We start from the raw sequence: 21,639 nt of genomic DNA, 5'->3' as shown, positions 1-21,639 counted from the left end.
CTGTCCTGTCCAAGGCAGAGCGGCACTGCTCTGCTGATTTTGACAGCGTGAAGTAGGAACTGAGCGGGCAGAAGGTAAGACAGTGCCTTCAGTAGTGTACTGGCCCCTTAACACTGCACAGAACACCAGTCAAAGCTGAGGGAGTGCCCCACGCCCCACTGGAAGAGCAACTTAAATCAAATGGAGAATGGAGCTGAGAAGGAAAGTAAATGAGTCATGACGGAGTGGTGGGGAAGTCTTAATGACCTCATTCTGCTCCTATGTCTTAAAATAACAACCTGGGATGTGTTAGATAAAATGTATTTCAATACAGTGGATTCCAGTTAATTGGGATGTGCATTTTGGTCCAATTAAGTGGCTGCCCCTCTTAGCTGAAATTTCATGGAAATAGTTACAATTTATATGTAGCCTCCGTGCCCCCAGTTGACCCCCGTTCGCCTAGGGTGAACTGCCGTCACCCCACCAATAGTACAATACTTTGGTGTAAATACAGAGTAATGCCCCCCCCCCCCCCCACCGGTACATGCTCGCAATACAAATACTAGACAATACACACAAAAGCCAGTAAATAATTGCAAGTTTATAGTTATCCCTTAGTGATGGGTTAGTAAAAACAGATAATCTGAAGGCGCCAAGTAAATTTATCAGTTTGTGCACATAATATTTTAATATGTTGGAGCTCATGCCTCCGGTTCCATCCACAACGATCTTCCGAGCCTTCGGCTACCGTCTGAACCACTGACGTCCAGTATCCGCCATCCTGGAACCGCTGTCCGCTCCTCACACATCCGTCCTCCTCGTTCGCCTCCCGAAAAAGACCGCAAACTCCTGCTCAGCTTACACATACAAGACAACATAACAATTCTCCATTGGTTAGATGCCCCCCTTATCGTCAGTTATAACCAAAACATTCCAGATGCAGAAACCCATTACAGCACTACAGAGAAGCCATTTCGTTATAACAATACAGAGAAGCCATTTTGTTAGCCTGAACAGTTAACACCACGGTTACTGGTACTGAGAGTCCTACATATAAAAAAGGCAAATTACCATTTAACTGAATAAAAAATCATGCATTTAAATGAAATAAAGAACAAATTAAAACACTAACTACACTACTGCAGTACTATAAAACTGTGTATTAGTTCCTATTATTATCAATGGATGAATTCATCCAGTATATGTGTTCTTTTGATTGACTGTAAATGAACAAAATTAGCACAGACACCTCGTGCGGATAATAGGTTGCCTTCATACAATGCTTTCAATGATTGCATCCTCCAAATCTTCATTTTCATTGTAACATTCAAGATAATTGTTGATACCTTCAAATTCCTCTTAACTTGTTTTTCACTTATGGCCTGAATACTTGAAACTGTAGTGAGCAAAACAGTTCTACATTGTATTACTGCTTATTTATCACCAACTGCCAGTGACAAAAATCACTGCTTTTGGAACACAAACTCATGCAACTGATGTTTTTTTAAAAACTGCTTGCTTTACACATGGTGTAGCATCTAACAGCTGCACAAATGTATGCGACTGATGCTAGTTAGTAACTGTTCAGCAAGTTTCCTGCTCCAGTTAAGTGGCATAGAGTCGCAAATACTGAAGGGAATCCTGGCTATTTTCTCAATCAATTTTTGTTCTTTAAGAGTTGTCTCAAATAAGCAGCTGCTTTGATTAACCGATGGCCTAATTATCTGGAATTCACTGTATATGTAGAACATGTGTAGATTTCTCTAGCACAGAGGATTAAGTTGTTTTCTATTCTTGCAGAAATACCAAGAGTTCAAAGAAAATTTATTATCAAGGTACATATATGCTACAAATACAACCTTGCTATTCATTTTCTTGTGGGCATACTCAGTAAGCCATTAGCATAATCGAGTCAATGAAAGGCTGCACCTACAGGGCAGAAAACCAGTATGTAAAGGCACCAAACTGTACAAATACACAAGAATAGGCTGGTCCTGGACTAATTTCCACTTGGCATTATTTACTTATTATTATTTAATTATTTTTGGTTTTATATTGCTATATTTCTACACTATTCTTGGTTGGTGCGTCTGTAACGAAACCCAATTTCCCTCGGGATCAATAAAGTATGTCTGTCTGTCCGTCTGTCCGAAAAACAGAAATAATCATAATAAGTAAATAACCAGTAAATATTGAGAACCTTTGAAAGTCTTTGAAAGTGGGTCCATAAGTTATGGGAACATGTCAATGATAAGGTGAGTGAAGTTGAGTAAAGCTATCCCTTCTGATTCAAGAGCCTGATGGTTGAAGAGTAATAACTATTCCTAAACTGAAACAGTCATTCAATATTTAATATTCAAGATTGATTAATGTCATTTCCAGTAAACAAGTGTAAAGAAGAACAAAATATTTGTTACTCTGCATCTGATGCAACACAAAAAAATAAGATAAGAAACAAAATAATGATATTAAAAAGCAATAAATATAAGTGCATAAGATAGCATATACCTAGATTGATTGTATGTGCATAAAGTGATGCTGGGCACAGGAGTGTCTGTACATAAGGTGACTTGAACAGGAAATGATAAAGTAGTGGTGGTTGGTGGTGTGGAGGGGAGGGTTATGGGGTCATCACGATTAAAGGAAAAATGTATCAAGCTGGCCCTGGGGGGTAAATGGATAAAGAGGGTAAAAGTTGTAACTCTGCTTTGTAATGATAATTGGGATCAGCACGTTTGGACTCTGTGTGGTAGTACTCAAGTTCCAGATCCTTCAAAGGTACAATGATCCAAACAGAGACCTCACACTACAGCAACACTCTACAGGCTAGAGAAAGAAGGCTGGGGAGGCCACTTGGCCCCTTGAGTTTATCCTACCACTCTGTAAAATGTCTAATCTCTCTACTCCATTTGTTATTATTTTATTTCATTTCAAGATACTGCAGGATAACTGGCCTTCTGGACCACCTTCAAGGACTCTTTGTCTCATGTGCTAGATGTTCATTCTTTATTGATTTATTATTAGTACTATTTTCTTCTCTTCCTTTTTGAATTTGAACAGTTTGTTGTTTTTTTGCACATTATACATTGTGTTTCTTTGTATTTACTAAGTATCTCCACTAGAAAATGAATCTCAGGGTTGTATATGGTAACATATATGTACTTTGATAATAAATTTACTTTGAACTTTGTTTAAGAGATTATTGGTTGATTTCTCAAACAGAATTCTCTCTTTCCGCAGCTTTATTCAATCTCATACCAGTGGGTCTTCGTGTTGTTGCCATTCAAGGTGTGAAAACAGGTCTCTACCTGGCGATGAACAACGAGGGTTACCTTTACACATCAGTAAGTACTGAACACAGATGAATATATTAGCTTACCCAAGGAAACTGTTTAATGCACTAAATAGACTCACTGTGATTGAAATAGGCTTACAATTAAGGTTTTTATTTCTCTTAGATTGACATGACTGTCTTTTCAGCTCAGAATAACAGTTACAATTTGTTAATCTACACGAAAAAGATACACCATTACTCTGTCCATTACCATTTCCTTCAAAATGTCATTCATCAGCTCCTGGGAAATTATTTGCCTTCAGTTACATTTTTGTTTCCACGGTACCAGTTTTCAATGAACCTGAATATCTTTGATCACATTTACTCCAGATCTGTAGATCTCCCGAACTTCTATGTGATTTTTTAGTTATGTTTTTTTCAAGAATGCAGACCCAAAGGGCTTGATAAATTTCTCTGCTATTTCCTTATTCCCCAGTCTAACTTCTCCAGTCTCCATGTTTAAGGGACCTAAGCTAACTTTAGCTAATGATTTCCTTTATTATTGTAGAGGAGGTTCACCAGGATGCTGCCTGGATTAGAGAGGGTGCAGAGGAGATTTACCAGGATGCTGCCTGGATTAGAGAGGGTGCAGAGGAGATTTACCAGGATGCTGCCTGGATTAGAGAGGGTGCAGAGGGAGATTCACCAGGACGCTGCCTGGATTAGAGAGGGTGCAGAGGAGATTCACCAGGATGCTGCATGGATTAGAGAGGGTGCAGAGGAGATTCACCAGGATGCTGCCTGGATTAGAGAGGGTGCAGAGGGAGATTCACCAGGATGCTGCCTGGATTAGAGAGGGTGCAGAGCAGATTCACCAGGATGCTGCATGGATTAGAGAGGGTGCAGAGGAGATTCACCAGGATGCTGCATGGATTAGAGAGGGTGCAGAGGAGATTCACCAGGATGCTGCCTGGATTAGAGAGGGTGCAGAGGAGATTCACCAGGATGCTGCTGGGATTAGAGAGGGTGCAGAGGAGATTCACCAGGATGCTGCCTGGATTAGAGAGGGTGCAGAGGAGATTCACCAGGATGCTGCCTGGATTAGAGAGGATGCAGAGGAGATTCACCAGGATGCTGCTGGGATTAGAGAGGGTGCAGAGGAGATTCACGAGGATGCTGCCTGGATTAGAGAGGGTGCAGAGGAGATTCACCAGGATGCTGCCTGGATTAGAGAGTGTGCAGAGGAGATTCACCAGGATGCTGCCTGGATTAGAGAGGGTGCAGAGGAGATTGACCAGGATACTGCCTGGATTAGAGAGGGTGCAGAGGAGATTCACCAGGATGCTGCCTGGATTAGAGAGGGTGCAGAGGAGATTCACCAGGATGCTGCCTGGATTAGAGAGGGTGCAGAGGAGATTCACCAGGATGCTGCCTGGATTAGAGAGGGTGCAGAGGAGATTTACCAGGATGCTGCCTGGATTAGAGAGGGTGCTGAGGAGATTCACCAGGACGCTGCCTGGATTAGAGAGGGTGCAGAGGAGATTCACCAGGATGCTGCCTGGATTAGAGAGGGTGCAGAGGAGATTCACCAGGATGCTGCCTGGATTAGAGAGGGTGCAGAGGAGATTCACCAGGATGCTGCCTGGATTAGAGAGGGTGCGGAGGAGATTCACCAGGATGCTGCCTGGATTAGAGAGGGTGCAGAGGAGATTCACCAGGATGCTGCTGGGATTAGAGAGGGTGCAGAGGAGATTCACCAGGATGCTGCCAGGATTAGAGAGGGTGCAGAGGAGATTCACCAGGATGCTGCCTGGATTAGAGAGGGTGCAGAGGAGATTCACCAGGATGCTGCTGGGATTAGAGAGGGTGCAGAGGAGATTCACCAGGATGCTGCCTGGATTAGAGAGGGTGCAGAGGGAGATTCACCAGGATGCTGCCTGGATTAGAGAGGGTGCAGAGGAGATTCACCAGGATGCTGCATGGATTAGAGAGGGTGCAGAGGAGATTCACCAGGATGCTGCATGGATTAGAGAGGGTGCAGAGGAGATTCACCAGGATGCTGCCTGGATTAGAGAGGGTGCAGAGGAGATTCACCAGGATGCTGCTGGGATTAGAGAGGGTGCAGAGGAGATTCACCAGGATGCTGCCTGGATTAGAGAGGGTGCAGAGGAGATTCACCAGGATGCTGCCTGGATTAGAGAGGATGCAGAGGAGATTCACCAGGATGCTGCTGGGATTAGAGAGGGTGCAGAGGAGATTCACGAGGATGCTGCCTGGATTAGAGAGGGTGCAGAGGAGATTCACCAGGATGCTGCCTGGATTAGAGAGGGTGCAGAGGAGATTCACCAGGATGCTGCCTGGATTAGAGAGGGTGCAGAGGAGATTGACCAGGATACTGCCTGGATTAGAGAGGGTGCAGAGGAGATTCACCAGGATGCTGCCTGGATTAGAGAGGGTGCAGAGGAGATTCACCAGGATGCTGCTGGGATTAGAGAGGGTGCAGAGGAGATTCACCAGGATGCTGCCTGGATTAGAGAGGGTGCAGAGGAGATTCACCAGGATGCTGCCTGGATTAGAGAGTGTGCAGAGGAGATTCACCAGGATGCTGCCTGGATTAGAGAGGGTGCAGAGGAGATTGACCAGGATACTGCCTGGATTAGAGAGGGTGCAGAGGAGATTCACCAGGATGCTGCCTGGATTAGAGAGGGTGCAGAGGAGATTCACCAGGATGCTGCCTGGATTAGAGAGGGTGCAGAGGAGATTCACCAGGATGCTGCCTGGATTAGAGAGGGTGCAGAGGAGATTCACCAGGATGCTGCCTGGATTAGAGAGGGTGCAGAGGAGATTCACCAGGATGCTGCCTGGATTAGAGAGGGTGCAGAGGAGATTTACCAGGATGCTGCCTGGATTAGAGAGGGTGCAGAGGAGATTCACCAGGATGCTGCCTGGATTAGAGAGGGTGCAGAGGAGATTCACCAGGATGCTGCTGGGATTAGAGAGGGTGCAGAGGAGATTCACCAGGATGCTGCTAGGATTAGAGAGGGTGCAGAGGAGATTCACCAGGATGCTGCTGGGATGAGAGAGGGTGCAGAGGAGATTCACCAGGATGCTGCTGGGATTAGAGAGGGTGCAGAGGGGATTGACCAGGATGCTGCTGGGATTAGAGAGGGCGCAGAGGAGATTCACCAGGATGCTGCCGGGATTAGAGAGGGTGCAGAGGAGATTCACCAGGATGCTGCCTGGATTAGAGAGGGTGCAGAGGAGATTCACCAGGATGCTGCTGGGATTAGAGAGGGTGCAGAGGAGATTCACCAGGATGCTGTCTGGATTAGAGAGGGTGCAGAGGAGATTCACCAGGATGCTGCCTGGATTAGAGAGGGTGCAGAGGAGATTCACCAGGATACTGCCTGGATTAGAGAGTGTGCAGAGGAGATTCACCAGGATGCTGCTGGGATTAGAGAGTGTGCAGAGGAGGTTCACCAGGATGCTGCCTGGATTAGAGAGGGTGCAGAGGAGATTTACCAGGATGCTGCCAGGATTAGAGAGGGTGCAGAGGAGATTCACCAGGATGCTGCCTGGATTAGAGAGGGTGCAGAGGAGATTCACCAGGATGCTGCCTGGATTAGAGAGGGTGCAGAACAGATTCACCAGGATGCTGCCGGGATTAGAGAGGGTGCAGAGGAGATTCACAAGGATGTTGCCTGGATTAGAGAGGGTGCAGAGGAGATTCACCAGGATGTTGCCTGGATTAGAGAGGGTGCAGACGAGATTTACCAGGATGCTGCCTGGATTAGAGAGGGTGCAGAGGAGATTCACCTGGATGCTGCTGGGATTAGAGAGGGTGCAGAGGAGATTTACCAGGATGCTGCCTGGATTAGAGAGGGTGCAGAGGGAGATTCACCAGGATGCTGCTGGGATTAGAGAGGGCGCAGAGGAGATTTACCAGGATGCTGCTGGGATTAGAGAGTGTGCAGAGGAGATTCACCAGGATGCTGCTGGGATTAGAGAGGGTGCAGAGGAGATTCACCAGGATGCTGCCTGGATTAGAGAGGGTGCAGAGGAGATTCACCTGGATGCTGCTGGGATTAGAGAGGGTGCAGAGGAGATTCACCAGGATGCTGCCTGGATTAGAGAGGGTGCAGAGGAGATTCACCAGGATGCTGCCTGGATTAGAGAGGGTGCAGAGGAGATTTACCAGGATGCTGCCTGGATTAGAGAGGGTGCAGAGGAGATTCACCAGGATGCTGCCTGGATTAGAGAGGGTGCAGAGGAGATTCACCAGGATGCTGCCTGGATTAGAGAGGGTGCAGTGGAGATTCACCAGGATGCTGCCTGGATTAGAGAGGGTGCAGAGGAGATTCACCAGGATGCTGCTGGGATTAGAGAGGGTGCAGAGGAGATTCACCAGGATGCTGCCAGGATTAGAGAGGGTGCAGAGGAGATTCACCAGGATGCTGCCTGGATTAGAGAGGGTGCAGAGGAGATTCACCAGGATGCTGCTGGGATTAGAGAGGGTGCAGAGGAGATTCACCAGGATGCTGACTGGATTAGAGAGGGTGCAGAGGAGATTCACCAGGATGCTGCCTGGATTAGAGAGGGTGCAGAGGAGATTCACCAGGATGCTGCTGGGATTAGAGAGGGTGCAGAGGAGATTCACCAGGATGCTGTCTGGATTAGAGAGGGTGCAGAGGAGATTCACCAGGATGCTGCCTGGATTAGAGAGGGTGCAGAGGAGATTCACCAGGATGCTGCCGGGATTAGAGAGGGTGCAGAGGAGATTCACCAGTATGCTGCCTGGATTAGAGAGGGTGCAGAGGAGATTCACCAGGATGCTGCCGGGATTAGAGAGGGTGCAGAGGAGATTCACCAGGATGCTGCCGGGATTAGAGAGGGTGCAGAGGAGATTCACCAGGATGCTGCCAGGATTAGAGAGGGTGCAGAGTAGATTTACCAGGATGCTGCCAGGATTAGAGAGGGTGCAGAGGAGATTCACCAGGATGCTGCCTGGATTAGAGAGGGTGCAGAGGAGATTCACCAGGATGCTGCCTGGATTAGAGAGGGTGCAGAGGAGATTCACCAGGATGCTGCCTGGATTAGAGAGGGTGCAGACGAGATTTACCAGGATGCTGCCTGGATTAGAGAGGGTGCAGAGGAGATTCACCTGGATGCTGCTGGGATTAGAGAGGGTGCAGAGGAGATTTACCAGGATGCTGCCTGGATTAGAGAGGGTGCAGAGGGAGATTCACCAGGATGCTGCTGGGATTAGAGAGGGCGCAGAGGAGATTTACCAGGATGCTGCTGGGATTAGAGAGTGTGCAGAGGAGATTCACCAGTATGCTGCTGGGATTAGAGAGGGTGCAGAGGAGATTCACCAGGATGCTGCCTGGATTAGAGAGGGTGCAGAGGAGATTCACCTGGATGCTGCTGGGATTAGAGAGGGTGCAGAGGAGATTCACCAGGATGCTGCCTGGATTAGAGAGGGTGCAGAGGAGATTCACCAGGATGCTGCCTGGATTAGAGAGGGTGCAGAGGAGATTTACCAGGATGCTGCCTGGATTAGAGAGGGTGCAGAGGAGATTCACCAGGATGCTGCCTGGATTAGAGAGGGTGCAGAGGAGATTCACCAGGATGCTGCCTGGATTAGAGAGGGTGCAGAGGAGATTCACCAGGATGCTGCCTGGATTAGAGAGGGTGCAGAGGAGATTCACCAGGATGCTGCTGGGATTAGAGAGGGTGCAGAGGAGATTCACCAGGATGCTGCCAGGATTAGAGAGGGTGCAGAGGAGATTCACCAGGATGCTGCCTGGATTAGAGAGGGTGCAGAGGAGATTCACCAGGATGCTGCTGGGATTAGAGAGGGTGCAGAGGAGATTCACCAGGATGCTGACTGGATTAGAGAGGGTGCAGAGGAGATTCACCAGGATGCTGCCTGGATTAGAGAGGGTGCAGAGGAGATTCACCAGGATGCTGCTGGGATTAGAGAGGGTGCAGAGGAGATTCACCAGGATGCTGTCTGGATTAGAGAGGGTGCAGAGGAGATTCACCAGGATGCTGCCTGGATTAGAGAGGGTGCAGAGGAGATTCACCAGGATGCTGCCGGGATTAGAGAGGGTGCAGAGGAGATTCACCAGTATGCTGCCTGGATTAGAGAGGGTGCAGAGGAGATTCACCAGGATGCTGCCGGGATTAGAGAGGGTGCAGAGGAGATTCACCAGGATGCTGCCGGGATTAGAGAGGGTGCAGAGGAGATTCACCAGGATGCTGCCAGGATTAGAGAGGGTGCAGAGTAGATTCACCAGGATGCTGCCTGGATTAGAGAGGGTGCAGAGGAGATTCACCAAGATGCTGCCTGGATTAGAGAGTGTGCAGAGGAGATTCACCTGGATGCTGCTGGGATTAGAGAGGGTGCAGAGGAGATTCACCAGGATGCTGCCGGGATTAGAGAGGGTGCAGAGGAGATTTACCAGGATGCTGCCTGGATTAGAGAGGGTGCAGAGGAGATTTACCAGGATGCTGCCTGGATTAGAGAGGGTGCAGAGGAGATTCACCAAGATGCTGCCGGGATTAGAGAGCATGTCTGATGAGGACAGGTTGAGTGAGCAGGGCTTTTCTCTTTAGAGCGAAAGAGGGTGAGAGGTGACATGATAGAGGTGTACAAGATGATAACCGGCATAGATCGAGTGGACAGCTGGCACGTTTTTCCCCGGATGGAAATACAAAGGACATAATTTTAAGGTGATTGAAGAAAATTATAGGGGGTGTCAGAGGTAAGTATTTTATACAGAGACTTGTGGATGTATGGCATGCACTGCAACTCACTGTCCTGGTGATGAGACCTGGTACTCATTAGTCTCACAGCCTGAGGGAAGAAGCTGTTACCCAGTCTGACAGTCCTAGTCCTGATGCTCCTGTCTCTCCTTCCTGATGGTAGTGGGTCAAAGAGATTGTGGGATGGGAGTTTGGGATCCTCCACAATGCTTTGTGCCCTTTGTCTGCAACGCTCCCGTTAAATGTCACAAGTAGTGGGGGTGGGAGACCCCAGTGATCCTCTCGGCAGTTTTCACTATCCTCTGAAGGGTCTTGTAACATGATGCTTTGCAGCTTCCATACCACACAAAGCTGCGACCAGACGGGACACTCTCGATGCTTCTTTAGGAAGATGTTCAGATTGTGAAGAGGAGCCTTGTACGTGTCAGTCTCCTCAGAACAGTAGATGCTGCTGTGCCTTCTTGACAACAGCTAACATTAAAAGTACCCTCATGAAAATGACACATTTCACATTTGACCATAAGTCATGGGAACAAAATTAGCCTATTCGGCCCTTCAAGTCTGCTCTACCATTCCATTATGGCTGATTTGTTATTCCTGTCAACCCTATTTCCTTGCCTTCTCTCTATAACATTTGATGCCCTGTCTAATCAAGAATCTGTCAAACTCCACTTTAAATATATCCAATGTCTTGGCCTCCACTGCCACCTGTGAAAATGAATTCCACAGATTCACCACACTCTGGCTAAAGAAATTCCTCCTCATCTCCATTCTAAATGAATGTCCCACTATTCTGAGGCTGTGCCTAGATTCTCTTCCTATGGGAAACATCCTCTCCACATCAACTGTATCTAGGCCTTTCAATATTTGACAGGAATTCCCACAATTTACCACATTCTGAATGTTCAGCCTTGGATAATTTGAACAGGAGTTCCAGGCTGATGGACATAACCAACAACTTTATCAACTTTTCACAGAAAACTCCCTTCTTCTGTGAAATGTGTCAAGAAATGTAAAGCAGACTTTATATTTTGAATTAATTACAGAATTCAGAATCAGGTTTAATATCACTGTCATATATCAAGAAATTTACTGTTTTGCAGAAGCAGTATATTGCAATACAAAATAATAAAAAGAACTATAAGTTAAAAAGCAAAAAAAAGAGGTGGTGAGGTAGTGTACATGGGTTCATTATCATTTCTGAAATTTGATGGTGAAAGGGAAGAAGCTGTTCCTGAAATCCTGAATTGAATTGAATTGACTATATTTCTTACATCCTTCATATACATCAGGAGTAAAAATATTTATGTTATGTCTCCGTCTAAATGTGCAATGTGCAATTTATAGTAATTTATAATAAATAGTATGTACAACAGGACAGTCAATATAACATAGAAATACAGTTGTGTCAGCGTGAATTAATCAGTCTGATGGCCTGGTGGAAGAAGCTGTCCCAGAGCCTGTTGGTCCTGACAATTACGCTGTGGTACCATTTCCCGGATGGTAGCAACTGGGACAGTTTGTGGTTGGGGTGACTCGGATCCCCAGTGATCCTCAGGCCCTTTTTACACACCTGTCTTTGTAAATGTCCTGAATAGTGAGAAGTTCACATCTCTCATACCTAATTGGTGTCTACATAATAAGTTAATTAATATGAATAGTTACCGGCCCTATGGTGTGTGTGTGGAACAGGCTGCCAAATGTGGTGGTAGAGGCAGATATGTTAGGGACATTTAAGAGACTCTTAGATAGGCACATGGATGATAGAAAAATTGAGGGCTATGTGGCAGGGAAGGGTTAAATTGATCTTAGAAAAGGTTAAAAGGTTGGCACAACATCATGGGCCATAACATCTGTACCAAGCAATAATGCAGCATGTCTGGGTGCATTCTACTGCACATCTGTAGAATGACGTGAAACTAGATATCTAGCTCTCTTCAACCTCCTCACAAAGATGACCAGAATGATCTGATCAAGTCCTTGTCCACTCTTAGCTGTAAAGTCATCAGATTCGAGGCCATTTGTTAGGATGAAAACTATTCATTCAACAGGAACTGGAAGTTGAAGAAGCAAGTTTATTGTAAAATTATTTCTCCTTGGGTTTGTGGGATTTGCCATGAAAATCTCTCTTCATCCCTCACAGAATACTCTGCAGATGCTGGGGTCAAAGCAACATGTACATCTTCATCCCTCACCTGATTGTGTGATTTTCTGTAATCAGTACTTATTGAGAACTGTTACAGCTTGACATCGTTGGAATGTACAGATGTAAAGGTTAATGTATTCTGTGTGTATTTTTAAATCTAACACCCAAAACTGTTGGGCTAAGAACATTTTTCAATGACTCTGTAAAGTGATGGAAACATTTCTGATTGTTTCATTATTTATCAGAAATTTTTCCAATTTGCAAAAAGAAAATCTACCGTTTCTACATTACTGTCTAGTTAATTTATAAAGTGTTTCAATGATCTAACGTCTTTGTCATTTGAATGCAGTGTGTGATGGCAAAGACGGTTCAATAGGCTGGGCTTCTTCTTCCACGGAGTGTAGGAGGCTGAAAAATGAGAGTTGACTTAATAGAGAGATACAAGAACTTGCCAAACCTCACCATTCTTCTTCCAACTGGATATGTGCAATATCATTCCTGATCTCACTCACTTTCCACGCCATATTTGCAATATTGTGTTCAGTTCTGGTCACATTATAGGAGGAATGTTGAAATTTTAGAGAAGGCACAAAGGAGATTTACTAGGATATTCCCTAGATTAGAGAGAATGTCTTATGAGGATAGTTTGAGTAAGCTAGGGCTTTTCTCTTTGGAGAGAAGGACAGTGAGAAGTGAATTGATGGAGGTGTACAAAATGATAAGAGGCATAGATCGAAGGGACAGCGCGAGACTTCTTTTCAGGATGGAAATGGCTAATATGAGGGGGCAAAATTTTAGGGTGATTGTAGGAAAGTATAAGGGAGATGTCAGGGATAAGCTTTGTATGGAGAGTGGTTGGTATGTGGAATGCCCTTCTGGGGTGTTGGTAGAGGCAAATACTTTAGGGATATTTAAGAGACTCTCAGATAGGCTTATGGATGATAACAAAATGGATGGTTAAGTGGGAGGGAAGAGTTAGATTGATCTTAGAGTAGGTTAAAATGTCGACACAACATTGTGGGCTGAAAGGCCTGTACTGTGATGTAGCATTGTATGTTTAAACTTCTAATTAAAGTACAGAACAGCTCCATTACTGTTCTAAAATAGAACAAAGAACATATAAATCCACAGCACATTACAGGCCCTTTGGCCCACAATGTTGTGCCAACCATGTAACCTACTCTAGAAGATGCCTAGAATTTCCGTACCGTATAGCCCTCTATTTTTCTGAGCTCCATGTACCAATCTAAGAATCTCTTAAAAGACCCTATTGTATCCACCTCCACCACCATCGCTGGCAATGCATTCCACACACCCATGTTTCACACTCTGTCTGAAAAACTTACTTCTGATATGCCCCCTGTACCTATTTCAGTCAACGTCACAAAAACCTCTCTGCCCAGTGTTCTCTAGAACCTTCTCCCAATTCCACCTCCCTGAATGGATGACACAACATTCCCAAGCATAAACATCACAACCCCTTATCTTTAACAGCAACTCAAACACTACCAACAGAACACACAGCTTCTACAGAAAGCTATTAAATGAAATGCCCTACAACATCAGCAGTAAAACCTGGGCATTTCAGATAGGTCGTGTCCTCTGGATGCCCACCTCACATCTCCCCAAAACAGATCCTTTAGTCCCAGCTGAAGGAAGGTCAGTGAGCCCCTGGGGGGAAAAGGAAACACTTCAAAGATAACATCAAAATCAGCCGAAGAAATCCAACATTACCTCTAAAAATTGGGAAGACTTTGCACTCAATAGATAACCCTGGAGGAAACCTGTTCCAGAGGAGGGACCTCCGCTGTGCCACGGAGAACAAATGGCAGCTGCAGAAGCAGAGACTGAACAACCAAAAGATCCAAACACTTACATTTATCCACACAGCGCCAGGGTATGTGGATCTTCTGTCGGCCTCTACAGTCACCTGAGGACACACTAATAGACAATTCCTTAGGCGAACATCATACTCAAATCAAGTGATCCCTCTACCTGGTGATAGATAGATAGATAGATACTTTATTCATCCCCATGGGGAAATTCAACTTTTTTCCAATGTCCCATACACTTGTTGTAGCAAAACTAATTACATACAATACCTAACTCAGTAAAAAAATATGATATGCATCTAAATCACTATCTCAAAAAGCATTAATAATAGCTTTTAAAAAGTTCTTAAGTCCTGGCGGTAGAATTGTAAAGCCTAATGGCATTGGGGAGTATTGACCTCTTCATCCTGTCTGAGGAGCATTGTATCGATAGTAACCTGTCGCTGAAACTGCTTCTCTGTCTCTGGATGGTGCTATGTAGAGGATGTTCAGAGTTATCCATAATTGACCGTAGCCTACTCAGCGCCCTTCGCTCAGCTACCGATGTTAAACTCTCCAGTACTTTGCCCACGACAGAGCCCGCCTTCCTTACCAGCTTATTAAGACGTGAGGCGTCCCTCTTCTTAATGCTTCCTCCCCAACACGCCACCACAAAGAAGAGGGCGCTCTCCACAACTGACCTATAGAACATCTTCAGCATCTCACTACAGACATTGAATGACGCCAACCTTCTAAGGAAGTACAGTCGACTAGTAAGTACCACTGACAGCTCTGTTGACAGCATTGTCCATCTCCTGCTGATGATTAAGAGTGGGCTATTCATACAGTAATTAACTAGATTAGACTTGTCCTACAATTTGCAGACAAGACGTGCCTGGGCAATCTTCCACACTGTCAGGTAGATGCCAGTGTTGTAAGCAGCTTGGCTGGTGGCCCAGTAGTCCTGGACTACAGGTATTCAGTATGACAGTGCTGGCTGTATCTGTCAGGGAATGTAGAGGAGGCTCGACCCAAAAGCAGAGCAGCGGAGATGATTCAGTGTTGAACAATAACTTTAATAATTGCAAAATAAAAAGCCACAAAGGGCCACAAAACAAGTGAGAACAGAAGCCAACACAAAATGCAACAAAGTAAACTTTAGAGAGAGGGAGAGAGTAAAAGCTGGGAGTTACTGGTTGAGGCCAGCTGGTTCAATGAATGAACAAAGAGTGTAGATGCGAACTGGGGTTAAATAAGCTTCAGGTGATGAGTCTGGAATGAGTGGCAGATGAATACTGTTGGCTGGGTGCAGAATGGGAGGTGTCAGCAACAGAAGGCCTGTCAGTATTCATGTTCTGGACAGTTTCTTCAGTCATGGGGAGTGATTTGAGGTGGCTGGAGACTGTCTCTGTGATGGAGAGAATCTCAGGAAGCACTGACAATGGATATTCAGTTGCCATTTATGACTAAACAAAGCACTGAATGCTTCCATTTTGTTTTTGACACTCGCGTACTGGGCCCCATCACAGTGCGAATAAGAATGTTCAGAGACTTCTCCCCCATAAATTGCCGAACATTAGTTATCAATAGCATTATCGAATCAAACTCGTAAAACGCAGAGCCAATCCTTTGGCCAGCTGACCAATGGTGCTTTAGCAGCTGAGTTTTAAAGGCTTGTCTAATTTATGTTCGGATGGTATTTTATTGCATTGCTGGGGGTGCCACGGTAGCATAGCAGGTAGAGCGACTATATTAGAGTTTGGGGTGTCAGAGGTCAGAGTTCAATCCCATGTCCTCTATAAGAAAGTTTTTACGTACTTCCCGTGAGTGTGTGTGTGTTTCTTCTGGGTGCTCCAGTTTCTTCTCACAATCCAAAGATGTACCAGTTAGTAGGTTAATTGGTCCTTGTAAATTTCCTGTGATTAGGCTAAGTTTAATCAGGTGGGTTGCTTGGCAGTACAGCTCACTGGACCAGAAGGGTCTGTCCATGCTGTTTTTCCAAATAAATAAATAGATAAATAGATGGATAAGGTGTCCATTTAAGATAATCTCATTGTCCACATTTGATCCATATGCCTGTAAATCTTTCCAAACCATGTACTGTACCAATTGAAAAGTATTTAACCCTCCCCCCCACCCCAGAAGTTTTAATGCTTTGTTGTTTTACAACGTTGAAACACAGTGGATTCAATTTGGCTTTTTTTTTGATAGAAAGAAAAACTCTTTGGTGTCAAAGTGAAAACAGATCTCCACCAAGTGATCTAAAGTCATCTATGTTTTCTCCTTCTCAACCTGGGAAAAGACTGTGTGCATTCTCCCTATGTATGCCCCTCAAGATTTTATCCACCTCTCTAGGTTCACTCCTCATTTTTCTATGCTCCAATGAAAGAAGTTCCAACCTGCTCAGTCTCTCTCCATAATGCAGTCCTTTGAGCCATGGCAACATCCTCATAAATCTTTTCTGCATTCTTTCCAGCTTAATGATATCTTTCCTACAGCATAGCAACAAGAACTGAACACAATATTCCTCATATTTCACCAGTGTCTTGTATAGTATGTCTACAGCATAGCATCCCAACTGCCCTGACTGATGAAGGCCAGTGTGCAAAACATAGCCTTCACCACCCTGTCTACCTGTAACACCTCTTTCAGGAACAGTGCCATTTCATGTGACGGTTTTGCAAAGTCTTCATCTGAGAATTAGCTTAGATTATCCCGAGGATATAATATTACTTAGAATATTAATATTGAAATAAACCTCAAGGTAACATATGGTGATATACTATATGTATTTAATGATAAATTTACTTTACTGTCTATATAACTTCCTCCTTAATGTCAAAAAGACAGAGGAGATAGTTATCAACTTCAGGAAGAACTTTTACACATACACCCCTCCTTGCATCAGTGGCACAGCAGTGGAAAAGTAAAGCAGTCTCCAACTCTGGGGAGTGCAAACCTCACACAACCTCTCATGGTCTCAAAACACATTATACACGGACAAAAAAACTCACCAAGTCCTCTATTTCTGAGGAGGCTGAAGAGAGCTGGACTTTACACATCTATGCTGACATCATTTTATAGATGCGCAATGGAGAGCATCTTAACATGCTACACCACTGCATGATACAGAAACTGCACTGCGGTGGACAGGAAGGGTCGACACACTAGTCAAAACTTGCCAGCTCATCACCGGCACTGGCCAACCCACCAACAAGGACATAGATACAGAAAGGTGCCAGAAAAGGGCCAATAACATCATGAAGGATCCCACCCACCCTGCTCAGGGACTGTCTGTCCCACCCTGATCAGGGACTGTCTGTCCCACCCTGCTCAGGGACTGTCTGTCCAACCCTGCTCAGGGACTGTCTGTCCCACCCTGATCAGGGACTGTCTGTTCCACCCTGATCAGGGACTGTCTGTCCCACCCTGATCAGGGTCTGTCTGTCCCACTCTGATCAGGAGGAGGTGATATAGCATCCACCATGACCACCAGACTCAAAAACAGCTACTTTCCCCAAGCAGTAAGACTGATCAACATCTCCACCCTCTAACTCCACTGCTACATTAGTATTTCACATCTGTCACCTTATGTACAGCCTAGAGTCACTTTATGGACATACAATCAATCTATGTAAATAAGCTGTGTTATACATTGATATTTATTCAGTGTGAGTTTTTAAAATTATTATGTTCTTTATCTTATTGTGTTTTCTGTGCTGCATCAGATCTGGCGTAACAATTATTTCATTCTCCTTTACACTTTAAACAATCTTGAATCTTGAAACATATTTATTTGCTTAGTTCCTTATTATTATTATTTGTTTATTGAAGCATTTGCACAGCTTGTCTTCTTTACACATTGGTTGTCAGTCTGTGTGTAGTTTTCCATTGATTCTATTACATTTCTTTGTTCTACTGTGAATGCCTGCAAGAAAATTAAACTCAGGGTGGTATATGGTGATGCAATTACATACTTTGATAATAAATTTGAACTTTGACTTTTTGTTTACCACTTCAAAGAGATACTTTAATTGTCCATCAAGTACTGTACTTCTGAGAGATAAATTCGCTGCCATCCATGTGTTATTGAGGGGGGAGTTTTGAAGTCTGGACATTAATTGAGGAAAATATCCACAATACCAACCAAAGTGACTCAGACAATGTAGTATGGTTATTTTACCTGCTTAGTAACTGTATCTGAATGAAATAAGGTCCATATTTCTGTTGCATGTATCAATAAGATGCTACGGAGTATGATAGTATCAATGGTAGTATTGTATCTGTTCTTGGTCACTGAAGTCCTTTGATAGCTGTTGTTACTGACACTTTGTCCGCTGTGTATCAATAAGTAAAGCAGGCAATATATTAAGAGACCTGTACTGATGAAGGGTCTTGACTCTGCCTGGCCTGTGGAGTCCTCCCCCATTTTGGACGTGTTAATCTTCCTTTGATCGGAGTTCTTTTCAGCCACCTGGTCTCACCTGTCACCTTCTAGCTTGTTCTCCTCCCCCTACCATTTATTTCTAGCATCTTGCCCCTTCCTCGCCAGTCCCAATGAAGGGTCTTGGCCCAAAACATTGACTGTTTATTCACTTCTATAGATGACAGTAAGATACAGAAACAGAATCAGGCTATTTGGCGCATAGAGGCTGCTCCGCCATTTCATCACATCTGATCCATTTCCTTCTCAGCTCCTATCTCCTGCCTTCTCCTGTAAAACTTCATGCCCCGCCCTGACCTGCTGAGTTCCACCAACATTTTGTGTTAAAACACAAAGTTCACTGCAGATGCTGTGGTCAAATCAACGTGTACAAACAAGCTGGAGGAACTCAGCAGGTCGGGCAGCATCTGTGGAAACGAGCAGTCAACATTTTGGGCCGAGACGTTGACTGCTCATTTCCACGGATGCTGCCCGACCTGCTAAACATTTTGTGTGTGTTGCTCTGTATTTCCAGCATCTGCAGAATCTCTTGTGTTTATGATTTTGGCTTCTTTCCCCTTCCTTTCCAGACTAGATGAAGGGTCTCAGCCGATAAGTTGACTGCTTATTCATTTCCATGGATGCTGCCTGACCTGCTGAGTTCCTCCAGCATTTTCTGTGGATTGCTCTGGATTTCTGGCATCTGCAGAACCTCTTATGTTTATGATCTCAGAAGACAGTAGCTCTAGTGCCCGTTGGTAATTTGGTGAATCAGTTTATTATTGTCACCTCGAACATAGAACAGAGTAGCGTAGTCCCTTCACCCCACAATACTGTGCTGCCCCTTCAGGCCACTCCATAATCAAACTTTTTTGAACACAACTAACTTCATTCATCTCCGCTCCATCCACCAAAATCAGAACCTCCCGGTGGCTAAACATTTTAATTCCGATTCCCATTCCCATTCTGACATGTGAATCTGTGGCCTTCTTTTGTGTCAAGATGAGACCACCCACAGGCTGGAGGAGCAACCCCTTATATTCCATCTGGGTAGCCTCCAATCTGATAGTATGAATATCTATCTCTCCTTCTGGTAAAAGTTCCCTCCTCTTCTATTCCCCACTCTGGCTTCAGACCACTTTTCTCCAATCTATCACCTCTCCCGGTACCATTACTCTTTCCTTTTTTCCTATAATCTCCTCTCCTCTCTATCAGATTCATTCTTCTCCAGCCCTTTATCTTTCCCACCCACCTGGCTTCACCCCTCACCTTCTAGTGAGCCTCCTTCCCCTGCCCCACCGTTTTATTCTGGCGTTGACCCCTTCCTTTTCAGTCCTGATGAAGGGTCTCAGCTCAAAAAGGTGGATATTTATTCCCCTCTCCCCATGCTGCCTGAGCTGCTGAGTTCCTCCAGCACTTTGTGTTTTGCTTTACAGGATTAAACCATGGAATGCCTTTTCATTCTTTACATTCAAACTCAATGCTTTCAGTATCGTTCCATCACATCCTACACATCAATCAATAGCACTGCTGCTACTCATATGCCCCCCCCCACCGGCCACTATCAATCTCCTCAGCTTCCTCCCCGCGACCATTAGATTTCTGAATGGACAATGAACCCACAAACACTTACTCACTATTTTTGCACTGTTGATTTAATTTAAATTTTTCTACAAAGTTCTTATTGTAGCATATTATTTTTATTGTGTATGCAATGTTCTACTCCTGCAAGTAAACCAACTTCACATCATATGCCAGTGATATTAAACCTGATTCTGATTTGGATTCTCTTCCCTCCAACAGCGCCCTCCACGTTTCTTTCATCTGTGTGCCAAGGTTCTGCTGAGGTCCTGCTTGGCGAGCCATTTCCTGTATAAGCATGTTGTTTGCTTGTACAACCTGTGATTTCCTTTGTAAACTCTCCTTGCTGTGATTTAGTGATTCACTTCACGGATTTAATTCTCATTAAACAGGTACTGTGGGAGAGATCAAACAAATTTGCATAAGCACATTCATGAATATTCATTGCAACTTCCCTGGGGAAGTGAAGAATTTCCTTGCCATTGGGTTGCTGGTGCTGAAGCGCAGGAAAAGGCTGCGTATCATCTGTAAAATAACTTTGCTGGAGCAGCCCGGCACCATTCCCGCAGTTCTGCGAAATCAACAGCCCACTCTCTGCTACGGACATCTACCTAATTTTCCAGCCACTCACTCACTGTGCTCCAACTATATGGTTCTATATATATCTTTGATCATCTTTATTATTTAGATACATAGCACAGTAACAGTAACCTATGTTCTCTGTTCTTAACCGATGTTTTACACTGCTGCAGTATCCTGTGTAGGTTGAATGGAAATAAATTCCCTGCATAGAGGGACCCCACCTCCTGCAGTTTCCCACCGTCCCACATTATCCCTGCAGTTTCCCACCGTCCCACATTATCCCTGCAGTTTCCCCTCCCGTCCCACATTATCCCTGCAGTTTCCCCTCCCGTCCCACATTATCCCTGCAGATTCCTCCCATCCCACATTATCCCTGCAGTTCCCCCTCCCGTCCCACATTATCCCTGCAGTTTCCCCTCCCGTCCCACATTATCCCTGCAGTTTCCCACCGTCCCACATTATCCCTGCAGTTTCCCCCCCCCCGTCCCACATTATCCCTGCAGTTTCCCCCCCGTCCCACATTATCCCTGCAGTTCCCCCCCCGTCCCACATTATCCCTGCAGTTTCCCCTCCCGTCCCACATTATCCCTGCAGTTTCCCCCCGTCCCACATTATCCCTGCAGTTCCCCTCCCGTCCCACATTATCCCTGCAGATTCCCCTCCCGTCCCACATTATCCCTGCAGTTCCCCCCCCCCCGTCCCACATTATCCCTGCAGTTTCCCCTCCCGTCCCACATTATCCCTGCAGTTTCCCCCGTCCCACATTATCCCTGCAGATTCCCGTCCCGTCCCACATTATCCCTGCAGTTTCCCCTCCCGTCCCACATTATCCCTGCAGTTTTCCCTCCTGTCCCACATTATCCCTGCAGTTTCCCCTCCCGTCCCACATTATCCCTGCAGTTTCCCCTCCCGTCCCACATTATCCCTGCAGTTTTCCCTCCTGTCCCACATTATCCCTGCAGTTTCCCCTCCGGTCCCACATTATCCCTGCAGTTTCCCCTCCCGTCCCACATTATCCCTGCAGTTTCCTCCCATCCCACATTATCCCTGCAGTTCCCCCCCCCGTCCCACATTA

General features: G+C 45.3%; 1 protein-coding gene across 5 annotated transcripts in view; it reads left to right on the top strand.

The window, feature by feature from the left end:
- Window positions 1-21,639, top strand: part of fgf13a (fibroblast growth factor 13a) — a 489,639-nt gene that overhangs the window by 413,871 nt on the left and 54,129 nt on the right. For all 5 annotated transcript variants that reach the window (XM_073057755.1, XM_073057751.1, XM_073057753.1 and 2 more), the window contains one exon: window positions 3,220-3,323. In XM_073057755.1, coding sequence (XP_072913856.1) covers window positions 3,220-3,323 — 104 coding nt within the window. The remainder of the gene's footprint in view (window positions 1-3,219; window positions 3,324-21,639) is intronic.

The sequence above is a fragment of the Hemitrygon akajei genome, chromosome 10 (genome assembly GCF_048418815.1).
Source record: "Hemitrygon akajei chromosome 10, sHemAka1.3, whole genome shotgun sequence".
In the NCBI taxonomy this organism is placed as follows: Eukaryota; Metazoa; Chordata; class Chondrichthyes; order Myliobatiformes; family Dasyatidae; genus Hemitrygon; species Hemitrygon akajei.
The sequence above is the reverse complement of the archived record's forward strand: the minus strand, read 5'-3'. Positions and strand labels throughout refer to the sequence as shown.